Raw genomic sequence first — 18,571 nt, 5'->3', positions numbered from 1 at the left:
CTTAATTTTTGACAAAGACACTGAGATTTGGCTTCTTTCTGGTCTTCTAAGAATATAATGAAAAACTCATGCAAGTCCCTTTAAAATAAAATTTCCAAATCTCCACTAGTAAAAGAATGTTCAGTATATATTTTGTTCAGTCCTTCTCTTGAAGATGTATTTTACAAATCAATAGGTAGATTATTGTACAAGTAAAATAGTTAGCATTTGAAAATGACTTAAGATTCATAAAGAACCATGTCACTTGGAAAAATCTGCACGGATCATCAAACAGCATACTAATTAGATTCATGCGCAGCAATGGCATGCAGGGCACTGAAAAGAACTGCTGAGAACTATCTTCTGGTTTGTTTATTCCTTAACTTTCTTCAAGATTTTTTTCTAATTTTTATTAATTATAACAAATAGTAAATTAAACTTTTTTCAAAGGAAAATAAAGTATTGATAGTCACAGAAAAACAAGCTGTTTTCATTGTTATATGTTCTTTCCACTCATCAATAATTACACATTTTATGACATAATTCTACACTTTGTACTCATTCGAGTGGATATTCTGCCTTTTCCATGTAACATATAATGCTGCCTATTTTTAGGGTAGTATAGTCTTCAAATTAAAATTTTTATGGCTGCATTGTATTCTATTGCACTGATAACTTAGTGAGGCATAATCCTATTGCTGCTCCTCCTATGGGTTGATTCTGCTTTTTTGCTATCCCAGATGTACTAAAACAAACTCCATCATGCATAAACTTTTTTTCTACATTTTAATTCTTTTCTTAGGATAAATTTCCAGAAGTTCCCATTTCTAAGGATTACTGAAACAAAGAATGGGAGCTCTCAAAAGGTCAGTAATGTATGTTAGCCTTCTTTGAATCCAAAGTGAAGGCAGACATTTCTTTATGTTTGTTTACTGTTACCTCTCACATCAACTGTCAATTCAAGTCTTTATTCAATTTATTTGTTGGGTACTGATGTTTTGATTTAAGTAATCTCTTTTACAGCATTTGTTGTAATATTAACTACTTTAATTTTTGAAATAGAAAGATAACATAGTTAAAACAAACTGTGACCTATCAAAAATAAAGAGAAATGAGTAATAGTTATAGACCAATGAGTTCAGTGATTTTATGTATAAAAATGAAGTAAGAAAACTAAAAAAAAAAAATCTAAATGAAGATTATACGATTTAACAACAGTTCAGAGGCCTCAAGCTGACTTCTCATAGCGTCAAAAGCAAGCATTTGATTCCTCAGGGTTGGAGATACAGTGAACTGGGCAGAAAGAAAAAATCCAAGATAAATTATAATCCTTCTGCGTAAGATGACTATAAAACACTTTGTCTTTCTTCATACAGATCTTAAAACTCATATAAGGCCCTAACAGTAAATGAGAAATGGCAACTAGAGCTATCCAAAGTTATCCAGTACATTATAAGAAAATTAGACTTAAAGAATGGCTTAGCTAGGCTTCATTTGGAGCATTTTAAATTCATCTAATTTGTTTAAACTCCAAAATATTTCCCACAGTTCCTCTCATATTCCCTTCCTATCCTCATTTTTCCCCCATCCCTTCTCCGTTCTGGTGCTGGACTATAGCCCTACTGATTCTCATAGCTGTCTTAAGCCCCAAATGTCATATTTCATAGATTTTCTGCCCTCACTTTTCAAGAGTCAAACGGTGACGCAGGTGATGGAGGAAGGACAGAGGCAGACAGATGGCAGGGAGGTTTCTGATTCAATGCTAGCAGGTGGTTGCAAGTTAGTCAGAAAAACAAAAAAGGGAAGAAAGAAGTGCATAAGACCAGAAATAACAAGGTAATTCAAGTTTTCTTTTTATTCTCCTTAAAATCCAGTGTGTTAAAAGATGAAGGTATGAATCAAATTTGTCTCATACAATACGTGCCTACCTAATCACATTTAAAGCTTATCCACTGAAAAGACAGCAGGTTAAATGTGACTCACCATTTCATCCTTGTTGGAAATCAACTGTGAGACATGTTTTTCTTCCTCTTTTATCATCAATTTCTCATACAGGTCACTGACAATAAATGAAGGGTAATACCTGTCCTTTAGGGTCTCATAAACATCTCCTTGGATTTTGTAGAACACCTCAGTACCTTTATTTCCTACAAGGCATTGCTGGATTTCTTTGTACAGTGATTTTTCCACAGCTATTTCTTTGCTCTCTACAAAGAAATTCTGATAAATTTCACCAACTAATTGTGGAATTTCATTCTGAAAAGACAGAAAGATGACAAAAAAGAAAGGTAAGTAATATCATCTCTGGGAGAAATTTTTCCTCTGAATTTCCTACAGTTTAAAGCTGGAAGGAAGATACTTATGATGTATACTGGTACTGGTACTGGTGGGGCTTAGGCTTTTGTTTCTACATTCAGGGACAAGGGGTAAAGGTCAGACCCTGAAAAAACAAATGCTTCCTTTAAACAAACACTTTATGTAAAACAGTTAACATCTGTAATTCTGTCAAATGCTGTAGAAAAAAAAAATAACGAGAAAAGTTCTCCTCCTGCACTAGATTCCTTTTCATCAATCTCAATTCCACAGGGATACAATTTATAAGCTAAAATCAATTTGACTTTTTATCTAATATATATAACTAGAAGTTCCATTTCTCACCCAAGAAGTCAATGTAATAATTGTTTAATTTTCAAAAACAAGAAAAACATTCTTGAGAATGATTACATTGTAATCAAACTTATATTGGACAGCTTAGTCTTAAGCAGTACACTTGGGTCATCATCAGCCTACTTCAGAAATGTAAGCATCTCTCCTGATTAATATAATCTTTATATTTCCTCTAGAGGCATTTCATTAACTCTAAAAATGTTATACAAAGTTTTCAACAGTATTAAAAAAACAAAGACATACAACTTAATGAATGTGACTAATTTAACAAACATCCCAGAACTTTTACATCCAAAGCAGTGTTGCTAGGTCAAAATATGGCTATTTTGAAGAAGTTATAATAAGCTCTTATTCCATTGAAATTTTCAGATTGTCTTCAGTAGTTTAGATTGCTCTTTACAATATTCTTTTGAGAGTAGCCAAAAGTCATTTGGAGTCAAGCCTGTTGATTAAAATAAGTAATAAAGTTGGCAAATACAATATTGGATAAAATGAGGTAATTTGTGGCTTGTAAATTAGCAATGAAAGGCATTCCTAAGAAGAGGATTTAAAAATACTATAAGACTGAGTTTAATTCTTTAAACAATGTAGATTGTGACATATAATGTATTTTAAATTGGTATTCTGCTCTAGCAACATTCATATGCAAATGAGTAATTCATGTACAAAATGCTTTGTGTTTAATAAACCTTTCAAAATGTTACACTGATGTAATACATGTCATATATGTATATGTTACACATTGTTATGTATGTTTATAGACATATACATACATATATATACACAAAGAATTATACACATTCTTTAATTCTTAAATACATATTGAGAATTTGCCAAATGAGAAGTGCAATCTTTACTGTTAGGTTCTTTGTTGTAAGAGGCAGCATGTGTAACCAAAATGTTTTTTATGTTCCTTTACTCAATCATATTTTAAAAGAAACAGGAGAGGAGTAGTGCAAAAAATGCACACTTCGATATTACAAATGGCAAGATTATGAGACTGAGGTGTAGGTCACAAGACCAACTTAGTTATAATAGCAATGTGGATATTAACATGCCTTTTTATAATGTGTTAAAAAATAACTACCTGAAACTGAATTCAATCTCTTGATACATTTATAAATCTTTTTTTTCCCCTTGACTACACATTCAAAAGAATCTTCTGTAAAAATACGATGTAATTTTATTTGCCACTACAGCTAGAACATAATGCCAATATTGTATCTGGTTCAAAATATTCCTTTATTGCATACTTATCTTACAGCTTCATTGAGAAAAACAGACACTGCCTAACATGCATGCTTTCATCAGGTGGTGATTAGTATTCACTTGGGCCTATAAACACTACCTTGTTGGCATTCTTCAAATATTCCACAGACTCCCAGAAACTAATCAGAGCTCTCTTGTCCATCCTTTCCATGTACATTCGAAAGTGGTCTCGGTAGAAAGTATTGGCCAAGATATCTTCAAACTGAAGAATCTATTAAGGGAATTTTAAGAAAAAGTTTTTTAAAATCAAATTTTAAATATCAGTTTGCTTTGGGCTGGCCCCGTGGCGCCCTCAGGACAGTGCAGCACTTGGGAGCGCAGCAGCGCTCCCGCCGCGGGTTCGGATCCTATATAGGATTGAATGGCCGGTGCACTCACTGGCTGAGCGCGGTACGAGCGACACCACACCAAGGGTTGCGATCCCCTTACCGGTCACAAAAAGACAAAATATATATATAGATATATATATATATCTATATATATATATCAGTTTGCTTTAATTTCCAATGAATTAATTTCTACATGCAGGGAAAAAATACATTTTTCAAAGCCAATGTAATATAGCAACCCTGGTAAATTGAAATATCTCTGCTATCACCTTCCTAAATTTTAAATGAAATAAAGCTTACTGAATATTCAAAATGCACATATTAAAAAATACCAATTTTCTATTAATCATTCACTCATTCAACAAAGACTTATTCAGCATTCTACATGGTACCAGGCACAGTTCTAGGGAATGCAACAGATAAAAATCACTGCTCTATGGGATGTACATTCTATGCTAAAAGCAATAGGTGTCAATAATAAAATTGAAGAGAAATGAATAAAAGACCAGGAAGCTGGAGTCTAATAGCTTGGCATTTTTGCTTTCCATCTTATTTTTATATATATGTGGAATCTACAAATGATTTCATATCTTGCCTTTACAGTATCACATTCATTAAAAAACCTTTTGTAAGCATCATTTTAATTGGTCCATAATATTCCATTGTATGGTGTGTACCAAAATCAATTCATCTACTCCTGTGCTTACTATTTTGCATGCTCACAGAAAAAGCCAAAGCAACCCCTCTGAAGACATAGTAGACACAATCTTGAGCACAAACTGCTGTAATGTGAGAAAGCAGATGAACTTCATAATAATGCATGACTCAATTAATTAGGAGAAATGCCTGACATTAATTTAGAAGGAATTTAAGGCCCGTATCCTTAGTTCCAGTGAGTAATAAAAAAGTATATTTAATAAGTTGGACTCAATATAATTAAATAAAAACTTATATTTTGATTTTCTTAAAATTAGTACTATGGCAGTTAGCAAATTTTCAGAAGTAATATCAGTAAGATATTTCTAAAATCAAGTATATACGATCAACAGACACTCAACTCCTCTACCACAGACAATAAACCCTCACTAATATGTTTTACTGGCAGAAAGGGGAAGGCATTTTCTAACAACTTCTCTTAACTAATTAAAGGAGATGACCATCTCTTGCTACAGACCATTAAAAATTAGTTTTCACAAATATTTCAGACCATTAGTATTTAGTTAGTTTACTAACTTTGGAACATTATAACATCTGTCTTTACATTGTATAAACCTTACTAGTGAAGCATCTTGAAGTACAAATCTTAATCATACGCACGTATGATTAATCATAAGCCTCCAAAGAGGCTTAATGGAACTGATATCAACTTTGGCTAGAGAAGACGGGTCAACAACTCCAGCAGCAACAGAAAGAATCAGGGAACCTTCAAACCCAAGTACAGAGTCCTAGGCTACATTCAATATTGTTCATTATGGATTGGCCCTGGATCAAATAAATAGATATGCAAACTGGCCGTAAAGAAAAGGTCAGAAATTTATTCTCACTGATTTCCAAGCCCCATATATATTCATTTCCTTTTCTCCCTTTATTTTTTCTTTTGTTTTTTATATGCTAATAATCGTTTACAATTTCTTTGTACATACAGAGTTAATTTAAGCTATCAACTACAACCTACTGTTTTATAATTAAAACAAAAAAAAAGAAATTGACTAGCTAATTAAAAAAATTTTTTTAGTGGCAGACTTTTCTTAAGAGCACACACATACAAATAAAAAGCCCATGTAAACCGTGTGTATTAATTGCCATGCAGTTAATTCTTATGAATGCAATGACGAACACAATTGCCTAAATTCTCCTATGTTCAACATCTTTGCTATCAATTCAAGTTCTGAAAAACTAAATTTTGGTACAAGAAAACTGGGCAGCCTTTGAAGTCAATGAACAATTGAACCTATAGCATTTTCTTGGGAGCAAGCAAATAAGAATCCTCTTTCCAGTCCTGTAACAACTGAATTGTTACAGTAACTACTATCTAGGTTTTTTGTTTTTTGCAGTGCTTAGAGGATAATTTATACTTATAAAAACCTATATTAAAATGCTACATTCTTGTTAAGAACTCACAGTAAGGAAAATATATATTGAAGTTATTTTTCTATTTATAGGTTGCTGAATTTAATTTGCTGATATATTGTTAAGGACTTTTCTGTCTAGAGTCATGAGGGATATTGGTCTATAGTTCTCTTTTCTTATAAGATTCTTCCCTGGTTTAGTATCAAAGTTATGCTAGTGACCTATGATGAGTTGAAGAGTTCCCTTCTCCATTTTTTGAAACAGTTTTGTTAAGATTGGTATTATCTCTTCCTTAAATGTTTAACGGAATTCACCAGTTTTCTTTGTGGAAAGGTTTTAAATTACATGTTCATTTTCTTTAATACATCTAGGGCTATTCAGATTTTCTATTTCTTTTTGAATCAGTTTTGGTACTTGGTGTCTTTGAAGGAATTTGTCTATTTCAATTAAATTGTCAAATTTATTGGCTTAAAGCTGTTCATAAATATTCCTTTGTTATCCTTTTAAGGTATGTACAATCTATAGTGATGTTCCTCTCTCATTCCTAACATTGATAATTTGTATCTTCTCTCTTTCCTTCCTCCTAGTTACTTTAGTTTTAATTTGTAGCTTCTTAAGGTGGAAGCTTAGACCACTGATTTCAGACTTTTCTTCTTTTCTAAATAAGCATTAAAAAGTATATATTTCCCTCTAACTACTGCTTTAACTACATCTCATAAATACTGATATAATGTACTGTCATTTTCATTTCATTCAAAATAGTTGCTGTTTTCTCTTATGATTTCTTCTTTGACTAAGGCCTTATTTAGATAGGTTGTTTACATTTCCAAATATCTGAGAATTTTTCAAATCTATTTCTATTATTAATTTCCATTTTAATTCTATTGTGGTCAGAGAACAAACTCTATATAACTTTAATACTTTTAAATTTGTTAGGACTTGTTTTATCACTGAGCGATATAGTCTTTCTTGGTAAATGTCAATATATAGTTGAGAAAAATATATATTTTCTTGTTAGGTCGAGTGTTCTATAAATGTCCACTAATTTCAGCTGGTTATTAGAGTTGTTCAAGTCTTCTGAATCCTTACCAATTTTCTGTTTACCTGTTCTATCAATTACTGAGAGAAGGGGGTTAACATCTCCAAGTATATAGATTTTTTTCTTCTTTCACTTCTGTCAGTTTTTGCTTCATATATTTTAAAGGTTTCTTAATGAGCATATATATTTAGGATTATTATGTCCTCTTGATGAATTGACCTCTTTACCATAATGAAACTTTCTTGATTTCTTGTTCTGAAGTCTACTTTGTCTGACATTAATATCAGCTACTCTAGATTTCTTCCGCTCAGTGTTTACTTGGCATGTCTTTTTCCTTTTACCTTTCAATTTATCTGTGCCTTTATATTTAGTTTCTTGTAAACAGAATATAATTAATCCTTGCCTTTTAAAAAATTCACTCTGACAATCTCTTTCTTTTAACTGGAAGATTCACCTAATTTAAGAGTCTAAGTTCTTTTTTTTGGTGGCTGTAAGGTACGGGGATCCAAACACTTGACCTTGGTGTTGGAAGTCTAAGTTCTGAAATAAAGTTAATGGTAATTCCTCTGGATCAGATATGATTAGGTCACAGCAAAAGTGCTCTATACTCTTATGAGATATCAGAACAGCCCCAAACTAACCAAAGTCTTACTGTTAGAAGAGCAGACCACAATAAATATTGGAATTATATAGTATCTGAGCCTTCCTGTCTGAAGACTTAAAAAAAAAAAAAAAAGATTTTACTCTGAGAATAAACTGTTGCAACAGAAATAGGTTTCTCTTTTCCTGAATATCTGGGAAGAGTAAATCAAAAATGGAGCTGGCAATGGATTAAGTCTACTTCTGGTAAACACTGCCAGATAACCTGTACTGAAAAAACACATTCAATCCTCCTAAAATGAGCTTCCTTTATCTTTCTCAAAGTTTTTCTGTACCATGACATCTTAAAGCATATCATCTTTTTTTTTTTTTTTTTTTTTTTTTTTTTAAAGATGACCGGTAAGGGGATCTTAACCCTTGACTTGGTGTTGTCAGCACCACACTCAGCCAGTGAGCGAACCGGCCATCCATATATGGGATCCGAACCTGGGGCCTTGGTGTTATCAGCACCGCACTCTCCCGAGTGAGCCACGGGCAGGCCCAAAGCATATCATCTTTAGACTAAGTAGCAAGCCATTAGGTATCTCTCCTAGGTATATGTTTCATATTTCTATTGGATCATTTACCTTTTTATTTTACAATTTTGTGGAACTCTTCATGAGCAGAGATTCTATCTTATTAATTTTGTATCCTAGTACCTAGCAATATAACTAAGAGAGTGTGGGCCCTCAGTAAATGTCAGCTGAATAAATGAATAAGTGAATGAATAAACAAGACATAAGACCTCATCTATTATAAATTTGGCCAGAAATTTATTTAAGAGGCCAAAAACTGAGGAAAAGGAGTCAGAGCAGCAATATTCAACCTGCCCAATCTACTCTCTAAGGTTCACCAAAAGGATAAGTTTTCACTGTAGACCACAAAGCCAAATCTCAGAAAGGTGCATTTGCTAATGGCAAAATAAACAGACCTCCAGTGGTTAGGGGACTCTTCTATAAAACAGGAGTTCCCTGGAGCTGCTTTTATGCCACTTGTGAAGATGCTGCAGAACTCTGGCCTATGCTGGGATCAGTTCAAAGATTGGTTCGAAGATTTTTTGGGCAAAAACCTTCCTGAAGAGGTTGTAATGGAAACCAGGCCAGGAATAAGTGAAAAAGTAAAACCTCATCACTGGGATAGGGAGGCAGGGGAAATCACAGATAAGCATCTAAACTCAAACATAGAGCTGAATAGGAAAAGATCAAGAAACTAAAAATCAGAAAAGGTGAGATAAGAAGCTGTAGCCAGGGTTAAATTATACTGGTGCTGTCTTCTCTGTGGCTGAATGACACTAACAACAGAGGAGTTTGGTGTTTGTTTGAACTCCTGTTCCCACCTGGTATAGCCAAGCTCCTTATGGAATACTGTGTCTATTTCCTTCAATCCTAGGACACTCAACGTCTGGGAAGACAAGCCTGGTCCTTGAGAGTTAGGACAGGTACTAAAGTAAGGCTATGCTCTGTGATAAAAGGACTTGGTTTCAGCAGACATTCCAAAGTTCTGTTGTACAAAAACAGCTGTTGATATATTATGGTTTAGTGAGAAAGCACTCAGATCTGTGAATCAAACAGATCTGGTTTTTTACCTAGTTGTGCCTCGTACTATCTATGTAGCCTTAGGCAAGTTACTTAAATCCACCATTTCATCACCTGAGAAATTAAAATATCAAGTAAATATTTCATAGCATTGTGGCAAGAGTCAAGTAAAATATCTTATAAAATGCCTTCTACTTGAAAGTTATTTCTATCCAATTGATAATGGGTGACTTGATTGGGCCCTTGCAAATATAAATATGCTCCTCTGGGACTGGGAGATGACGAAGGCAATGGAAAAATACACACACACACATACACAAGCAGGCATACACACACCCTATGCCTATTTATCATACCTATTGCCATTCACAGAAGTCACAGACACCAAGTAACATAGCAAAAATGTAATTCTGTAGTTATGGAACATGTGTCATAAGTTAAATACTAAAAAGTTAAAAGACTGTATATGTGGTTACATCAGTGTTTATAATAAACTTGATATGGCCAAAACAAGAAACTACAAAATTCTACCTTCTGGCTTTGAGGCCCTTCCCCCTCATCTGTGGCTCCCTCATCTTGCTGGTCATAGGCAGGACCTCCCAGGATTCTGATTCTCTTCTCACACTGCTTCTTGGCCACAGTCAGTTGGTTAATGTACCTTTTCATATTCCTGGCCCTCAGGAGATCAGCTTTCATTGCAGCAGTTTCTTTACCTTGAATAAGAGTAATTAACAGTAGCTGGTCAGAAGACAAGGTATAAAAGAGGGGACACAACAACTCTGAACCAGATCAGTATCTGATGTGGTACATTTTAAGCAAAATAATAGAATAGAATAGAATTCATGATAAATACATATATATACTCACCAATACAAACACTAGTAATTTCAAAATATAATTACTAAATATACCACTGATAAATCATCCTCAAGTGTAAAACATTTTTTAAAAACTTCTGTATACATACACTCACAAATCAATATGCATATGTATGTGTGTGTACATATATATTGTAATATTTTTATACATACGTATACATATGCCTACTCATTTATAAGCATGTGTTGAGCGCTTACTAAGTGTCAGGCACTGGCTAGGATTTTGAGATTCAAGACCAATTGTTCACCCTCATGGAACTTCTTAGAGTCTGGCAGGAAGAAATCCAAAGATAGTACAAGCAATTATAAGTGTAATATGAGCATAAAGAAAACGTGCAGATGCCACTAAACTGTTTAACAGGAGGTTCTAACCCAGGCTTCCTTAAGGAAAATACATTCAAACAAACATGAATAATGAATACAGTGTGGCAGACAGAAAAAATAGCAACTGTGAAAGTGAGAAACCTGAGGCAGGAAAGAAAACACAGCTTTGGAGGAACTGAAAGAAGGCCAGCGTAGCAGACGAAAGAAGGAGCTAGAAGATCAGGGTTGAATCTGAAGTAGGCAGGAGCCAGAAATGCAAAACCTTTTAGGCCAGAGAAAGAACTTTGGTCTTTAGCCCAAGAGTACTGAAAGATTTTATTGGTTTTTAAGCAGAAGTATATCATAAATAAGTTTGTATCTTTAAAGAATACATAGGAAGCAGGATGAAAAATAGATTGGAAGGTGAAAAACTGCTAGCAGGAAAACCATTTGAAAGATTATCATAATAAAACTGAGGAGGGAGATAATGATGGCCTAAACTATGGTCCTGGTAGTGGCAGTAGAGAAGACTGCAGGATTTGAGAACAATAAGCCAGTGACTAACTGTACAGGTAGTGGACAGGTTGCTAAGAAATGAAAAGAAAAAAGAGGTATCAAATATGGCTCATGGGTTTCTGACATGAACTGCCATGAAGATGGTGTGGCCCAATTCTGACTCAGGAGCACTGGAGAAAAAGCAGGTATAGGAAGATTTTCTTTTTGTTAATTTTATTTTATTTTGTCAATATACAATGTGGTTGATTATTGTGGCCAATTACCAAAACCTCCCTCCCTCCTCCCTCTCCCTCCCTCCCAACAACCTCCTTCCTGTTCGCTTGTCGTATCAACTTCAAGGAATTGTAATTGTTGTGTCTTCTTCCCTCCCTGCCCCCCGTTGTTTATGTACTTATTTATTTACTTTTAGCTCCCACAAATAAGTGAGAACATGTGATATTTCCCTTTCTGTGCCTGACTTGTTTCACTTGATATAATTTTCTCTAGGTCCATCCATGCTGTTGGCAAATGGCAGTATTTCATTCTTTTTTATAGCAGAGTAGTATTCCATTGTGTAGATATACCACATTTTCCATATCCACTTATCAGATGATGGACATTTGGGCTGGTTCCAACTCTTAGCTATTGTAAAGAGTGCTGCAATGAACACTGGGGAACAGGTAGGTATGGGAAGATTAAATTCAACTTTGGACAGTGTGGCAGATTACATTTCCAAAGACAGCTGCGGTATCTTCCATCTCATATGCTCTTTTCACAGTGTCACTCTGACAATCTCCCTCTGAAAAGTAAAATACATGTTTTCTTTTCTTGAATCTGAGTGGGCTTATAATTATCATGGAAGTGATGCTATGACTTCCAAGGCTAGATAGTAAAAGGCCACTGACTTGGATCTCTGAACTACCACATAAGTTGTCTTCCATGCTTTGATGAAATCTGAACAATGTCAATGGAGAGATCTATATGGAGAGAAACCGAGGCTCCCCAGACCACAGCCCCGGCTGAGATCTCAGCCTACATGCAGTACCAACTTGGCACCATGGGAGTACGCCATCTTGAAAGTGACTTTTCCTGCCCCAGTCAAGCCATTCCAGCTGATGCTGTATGAAGCACAGAAGAGTCATTCCTCCCAAGCTCTGCCCAAATTGCAGATTCATAAGCAAAATAAATGACTGTTGCTTAAGACACTGTGTCTTAGAGTGGTTTATTATGCGGCAAAAGATATTCAGAACAGAAAAAATGAGCCTGAAGGCTTTTGCACTAAGTGAAGATGTAAGTTCTAGGCTTCAGAAATGTTCGGCTCTAGAATGGTAACTGACATCATGGGAGTGGGCGAGACAACCCAGGAAGAAACAAAATGATCTGGGACATAATCTAAATAAACTCTACATTTAGTGGTAAGAGAAAAGAGAAACTGACAAGGGAGACTGTAAGTATATACTCATAAAAGCATGCATTTCATTCATTTACACACTGCCATATCTCCAACACCTACAGTAGTGCCTGGCAACACAGTAGGAATTCATTAAATATTTGTAGAATGGATGAATGAACTGTGTCAAATGTTACTGACAGGTCAATAACAATATAGCTAACATTTTGCTGAGTACTTACTATTTATCAGGCATTATGCTCTTTCTAGAACTTTGGCTGGGACAGAGAGAAACAGGATGAGTATCCTCAATTCCTACTCTTCAACTACTCCAATTTGACTTCTATCATTCTCCTCACCAAATCTGCTGTTGCCAAGATCACTAGTGACCTCCACGTCAAATCTAGAGGGAGTTTTCAGTAGACTCTGAAACCAGAGTTAGATTAGAATTTTGGCTCTACTTACGAGCTATGTGGCCTTGAGCAAGAATTCTTGTTAATTTAATTTAAAAACAATTACAATAGTTTGCTTCCTTAAGTTGACGTTATATAATTTGAAGGAAAAGCAAAAAACTGATACAAAATTAATTTTTTAAAATGACTAAACATTGAGCATTACCTCGTGAAGAATGAGCTGGCTTTGCATATACAACCTGAAGGCAGGGGTTGGTTGCTTTTTTTTTTTTTTTTTTTCCCTAAATGGGAGAGAATTGAGCTGGGTTTAATGTTGATGAGAAGGAACCAGTTAAAAGTAAAGAGAGGTGATAGATAAGGAACGGAATCCAAAAGACAGGTGAAGAGATTAGCTTTGGAAAAAAGTCACCTCCTATATTGCAGTTAACATGGAAGGGAGAACAGAGGGATGTAGATACAAGGAAGTGTAGAGACTGGTGGAAACTGCAGCAATTCCCTTCACATGGATTCTGTTGGTTATCTGTGTAGAGTGAGGTGGGTAAAAGTGTGAGTGATCAGAGGCCTGAGGAAAGTGGGGAAAGTGTGAAATTTACTGTGGCAAGCAGAAGAGCAAACTCAGTTCAGAAACTCAGTAAGACTGTTAGGCAACGTTCAGGGTCTAGGTAAATAGGCCTAGATGAATATAAATATTCTTCCTTAGATATGGTAACTACACGTTTAGACAGGTCAGATTACATTCTGTGGAGGTGAGTCATAATATACTTGGCTTAGATGTGGAACTACCAGTAATAAAACAAGAGGGTCTGTTGGTTCCCCTCAGAATACAGTGTGATGTTTTGCACATCTCAGCTTGGAGACCCCCAATTCCCTAGGATGATCATATGTGGAGGCTGTTAACATTTACTGTGAGAATAAATCTTCCATCCATGAAATTGTGAAAAGGAAAAAGAAATTTGTGCTTGCTTTGCTGTGTACCTCAAACTGCAAAAGTTACAGCAACAGTGCATGACAAGTGCTTAGTTAAGATGAAAAAGGCGCTAAATTTGTGGGCAGAAGACATGAACAGATATGTGTTCCAACTGATGGCAGTTGGGTTTGGTACTTTCCACAGTTTCAGGCATCCATTGGGGGTCTTGGAATGTATCACCCACATATCAGAGATGCTATGGTCTGAATGTCTGTCCCCTCCAAAGCTCACGTGGAAGCTTGATCCCCACTGTGGCAGTGTTGAAACGTGGGGCCTTTGGGAGGTGACTGGATCATAAAGGCACCACCCTCATGAATGGATCAAGATTAATGGGTTAATGGATGAGGGCCTTATCATGGGAGGGGCTCTGGTGGCTTTATAAATAGAGCAAGTCAGCACTTAACACACTCTTGCTCCCCTTGCCATGGGATATTCTGCTTTGCCATGGGGCTCTGCAGAGAATCCTCACCAGGAAGAAAGCCCTCAGTAGATGTACTCCCTTGACCTTGGACTTCCCAGCCTCCAAAACTGTAAGAAATAAATCTCTTTTTCTTTATAAGTTACTCAGTGTCAGTATTCTGTTATAAACAACAGAAAATAGACTAATATAGGGGGAGACGACTACATTTCAGAGTCCCCTTTGTGAGAGGATAAAGGTAAATGTACTTTGCCCCCAAATGAGTCTATTACAAACTAAGATGCTTTGTGGGTGTACCTAAAGAAATGCATGCTTGAAAGAGCTATTTTTTCACTAAAAAATTTCACTTTTTAAACATATAACCTTAAACTCTAAATATTGTGGGTAACATTTAAATTTCCCTAAAATTCAGAAACAAAAGTTACCTTTCATAAAAGAAATCTAGGCCTCACTTTCAATTTTTGATTAAAACAGGCTAATAAAGAGAAAGACACATACAGGAGAAAACTGACACCCATTTATTAACCACCATAATCTCTTTCCCCCAAGAAAGCTTAAAAGCCTTTCTAAAATAACAAAAACTGGAAGCAAATTCCAAAGAGAAAGAATAGAGAATAAATCTTCCCCTAAAACCCAGCTGCAAGGCTAACAAGAATATTCTCATGTCCTCCTTGAACGGTGCCTGCTCCTGTGAATGCATTTTGTTTGTTAAAGGGCAATACAATGCCATTGTCTGATCACAAAGCTTGTTGCTAACAAATGCAACAGCAGCTTGTTGCTTAGACAATTCTGTTTATCTTTGCCTCAGAAAACTAAGGCTAAATGACTAAAATGCAGCTCATGGAGCCCATGCTTCTGGCATGCAAAAGTCCTTGTAAATCCAGCAATGCAGATGAATACATTTCTTTGTTGCCTTAAAACCAGTTCATCCAAAAAATATCCACGTCAATTAAAGTATAGGCAAGTGGCTATGTGACAACATACTGCAACCCAGCTCAAGCCAGATTCATATGGCTGTTTCTCTGTATAGTCTTAAGCAGTAACACTGTGTATTGTTAGAAACCAGGTTAATCAACAACATTTAATCTAGCTTTACAAAGAAGGCCAAGATGATAAACAGTGGCTAGTAAAACACTGGATGGCAGTGGCTCTTTAAACTGGTGCCAAGATGAATACACAAGTGATACAATACTCTAACGCAATTAATTATAAATGTATACTGTTTTTTCTCCCAGATAGTCTAGGTTCTACTGAGATCAGAGCAAAGGAAACGGGTTAATTTGGGTTAATCTGCTGAAAAAGACATTTAGATTAGGCATTAGGTGAACACTTTCGGCTATAAGACATTACAATAGACCCATGAAAAACATCACAGACATGCTTATTGCTCTTCATCTGCTGCCCATTATATAGTTCTTCCTTAAGCAAGTGAAGTGGCTTGCAGTAAAACAAAAACACCAGAGGACAACTGTTAGTTGCTATTTCTAATGAAGCCAACAGAGTGAATTAACTTACAGTGCAAACTAGTGACTCCAGAAATAGTATAACTGGAATAAAATGGCACCACTGTATATTTCAGGTATTAAAAAAAAATGTCGACAGTAGAATATTTTTCTTCTCTCGTAGCCACTATCATATTCCAAGGTATATCCTAATAGCAACATCCTCAGCAAATTGACTGAGGGATTTAATGGACACCATAGACCAGGGTTTCTTATCCTCAGCTCTACTGACATGTTGGGCTGGATAATTCTTTTTAGTGGGGGAGGGTGGGGTGGGAGGGCTGTCCTGTGCATTGTAGGATGTTTAGCAGCATCTCTGGCCTTTACCACTAGATGCCAGTAGCATCCCTTCCCCCAGAGATGACAAAAATATCTCCAGACCTTGTCAAATGTTCCCTGAGGAACAAAACTGCTCTCCCACCCCTGCCCAACCTGGCTCTATTGAAGTACTGATACAGAGGAACAACCTCTGTGATGACAATTCTTCAAGGCTGCACACTCCTCCTCTTTCCCCACCTCCTCAACATGGGTCCTCCCAGTATCTCCCCAGGACTCACAGGTCTCACATCTCCCAGGCAATGTAGGTACGGAATAGAGACTTCCTAACTAGAGACTTAGTTTTTCAACCATATGCACACTAATAGGCCCAACCAGCCTTTGAATCTTTCTTGCACATTTAAACAAACATTTTACTAAATCCTATTGACAGGAGGGTTCGAGAAACAGGTACATATTTACTTAAGGACAAGTCAAGATTCAAAATGAGAAATGGTGCTTGGCTTCTTAACATAAAGCTGGCAGCAATTCTCAGAAGCTACTAATCACCACAAACTCAGAATTATCTGAAAATCACCTCAAAAGCTGCCCAGGAACTCAAAAAATATTTATCTTACTTTTCAACTTGAGGCTGGTATGTTCTTTTTAAAAGAGCAAACAAGATTCTCTTGTCACACTTGAACACCTGAAATTTAATAGTCTAAAGTGACACTCCACTTTAGTAGAAAGTATATTTGACAAATAAGCAGAAATCATAGCAGAAGTGGATGGCGGAACCACTAACTTTACAACGGAGAAGACTAAAAAGACCTCACAGACCTTGCGCAGCCTAGTCAGGGTGTGCCTACAAGCATGCCTTTTATTCCCTTCCTTTAATGTCGCAAGTGCTGGAACTTCTAGCACTTTCTTTGGTTTAAGGCCCTCCAACATACTTGCAATACATTTTTAAGAGAATAATATATCAATTAAATTCATACATTAAATGATGAGCAGAACCCTGCTCCCAAATTAGTACTGTGAGTTGAACAAATTTGAAAAACACACTTAGAACACAAATCTGACCTATGCAATTTTTAGGTTTTGAACATGACTCCCATAACACCGACCTGTGTGCATGAGTAATGCAGTAGAAAGGGTCCAGGACCAAAAATCAAGACAGACGTGGGTTCAAGTTCCCAGATCTGTGCGTTACTAACTAGTTCTACTCAAACCAGGTAAGTTGTTTAACATCTCTAGACCTGAACTACATTTATATAAAATGCAGGTGTTTGAATATGTGATGACTAAAGTTTTCTTGGGGGAGAGAGTGGGAGTAGTGCTGGCTAGGTAGTGACGTTGGGGAAGGGATAGCAGGCCTTGGAGGCTGTAGAACTCACAGTATGAGAGTTGGGCAGGGAGAAACCTTGCAAGAGTGCCTGTAGTAATGGCAGAGAAACAGCCTGAGGTCTTGTCTTAGTCCATTTGGCTGCTATAACAAAATACCATAAACTACAGAAATTTATTTTTAAGTTCTGGAGGCTGGGAAGTCCAAGATCAAGGGACCAACAGATTTGGTGTCTTCTCACTGTCCGCACGTGGTGAAAGGGGCAAGGAAGCTCTCTGAGGTCTCTCTTGTAAAGGCACTAATCCCATTTGGGAGGCTGGAGCCCTCATGGCCTAATCAACTCCCAAAAGCCCCATCTTCTAATACTATCCCATTGGTGATTAGGTTTCAACATATGAATTTTGGGGGACACAAATATTCAAACCATAGAAGGTCTTTTGTAAGTTTAGGTCATTCATAAATTAGGAACTGTTTGTTTCACTTTACTGCGATGCTAGAAAATCAGACACATCAAAGTAGTAGAAAAGACCCTGAGAAGTCCACTAAAGTCCACAGATTAGCTCCCTTCTTTTAGGCAGGGACACCTCTAAATTTTAGACTGGACAAAGATACTATACAATATTATTAAAAAATAATTCCTAATAAAAATCATTGATTCTTATCAGCAAGTAACAGTGTGTGTGTTTGTGTATGTATATATACAGATTCGATATATTCTATAGTTCTACAATTCTACTTAATATATTCAATTCCAAAACTGTTTAGTTACACTCTAAAAAACTGTTCAGTTACACTTCAGTTAGATATACAATTTCACCAAATAAATAAAAAGGCATAGCCTCCCAATCTTTTTATATCACTCAAAAGTGTGTACTATATACATATAAACACATCAGTTTCCAGCACACTGAAATTAACTTCAAGTCCTTTGCTGTAGTCAGCTGAAGGGACATTACTCTTGAATCACCAAGTATTCTTGATAACATTGCAGTATTCAGAAGAGCAGAGAAGGAAGCTTTAAATGGAGCTGATATACTGGGCTTGTTCACATCAAACCTCAGGGGAAATTTAGCATATG

General features: G+C 36.0%; 1 protein-coding gene across 1 annotated transcript in view; it reads right to left on the bottom strand.

Annotated features, from left to right (window-relative positions):
- The window catches only part of SNX25 (sorting nexin 25), a 133,049-nt gene that overhangs the window by 24,825 nt on the left and 89,653 nt on the right, over positions 1-18,571 (bottom strand). Inside the window, exons 8-10 of the mRNA XM_063077445.1 lie at positions 10,059-10,240; positions 3,995-4,126; positions 1,963-2,235 (exon numbers count right to left, since the gene is read on the bottom strand). Coding sequence (XP_062933515.1) covers positions 1,963-2,235; positions 3,995-4,126; positions 10,059-10,240 — 587 coding nt within the window. The remainder of the gene's footprint in view (positions 1-1,962; positions 2,236-3,994; positions 4,127-10,058; positions 10,241-18,571) is intronic.

The sequence above is a fragment of the Cynocephalus volans genome, chromosome 13 (assembly GCF_027409185.1).
Source record: "Cynocephalus volans isolate mCynVol1 chromosome 13, mCynVol1.pri, whole genome shotgun sequence".
NCBI lineage: Eukaryota > Metazoa > Chordata > Mammalia > Dermoptera > Cynocephalidae > Cynocephalus > Cynocephalus volans.
The sequence above is the reverse complement of the archived record's forward strand: the minus strand, read 5'-3'. Positions and strand labels throughout refer to the sequence as shown.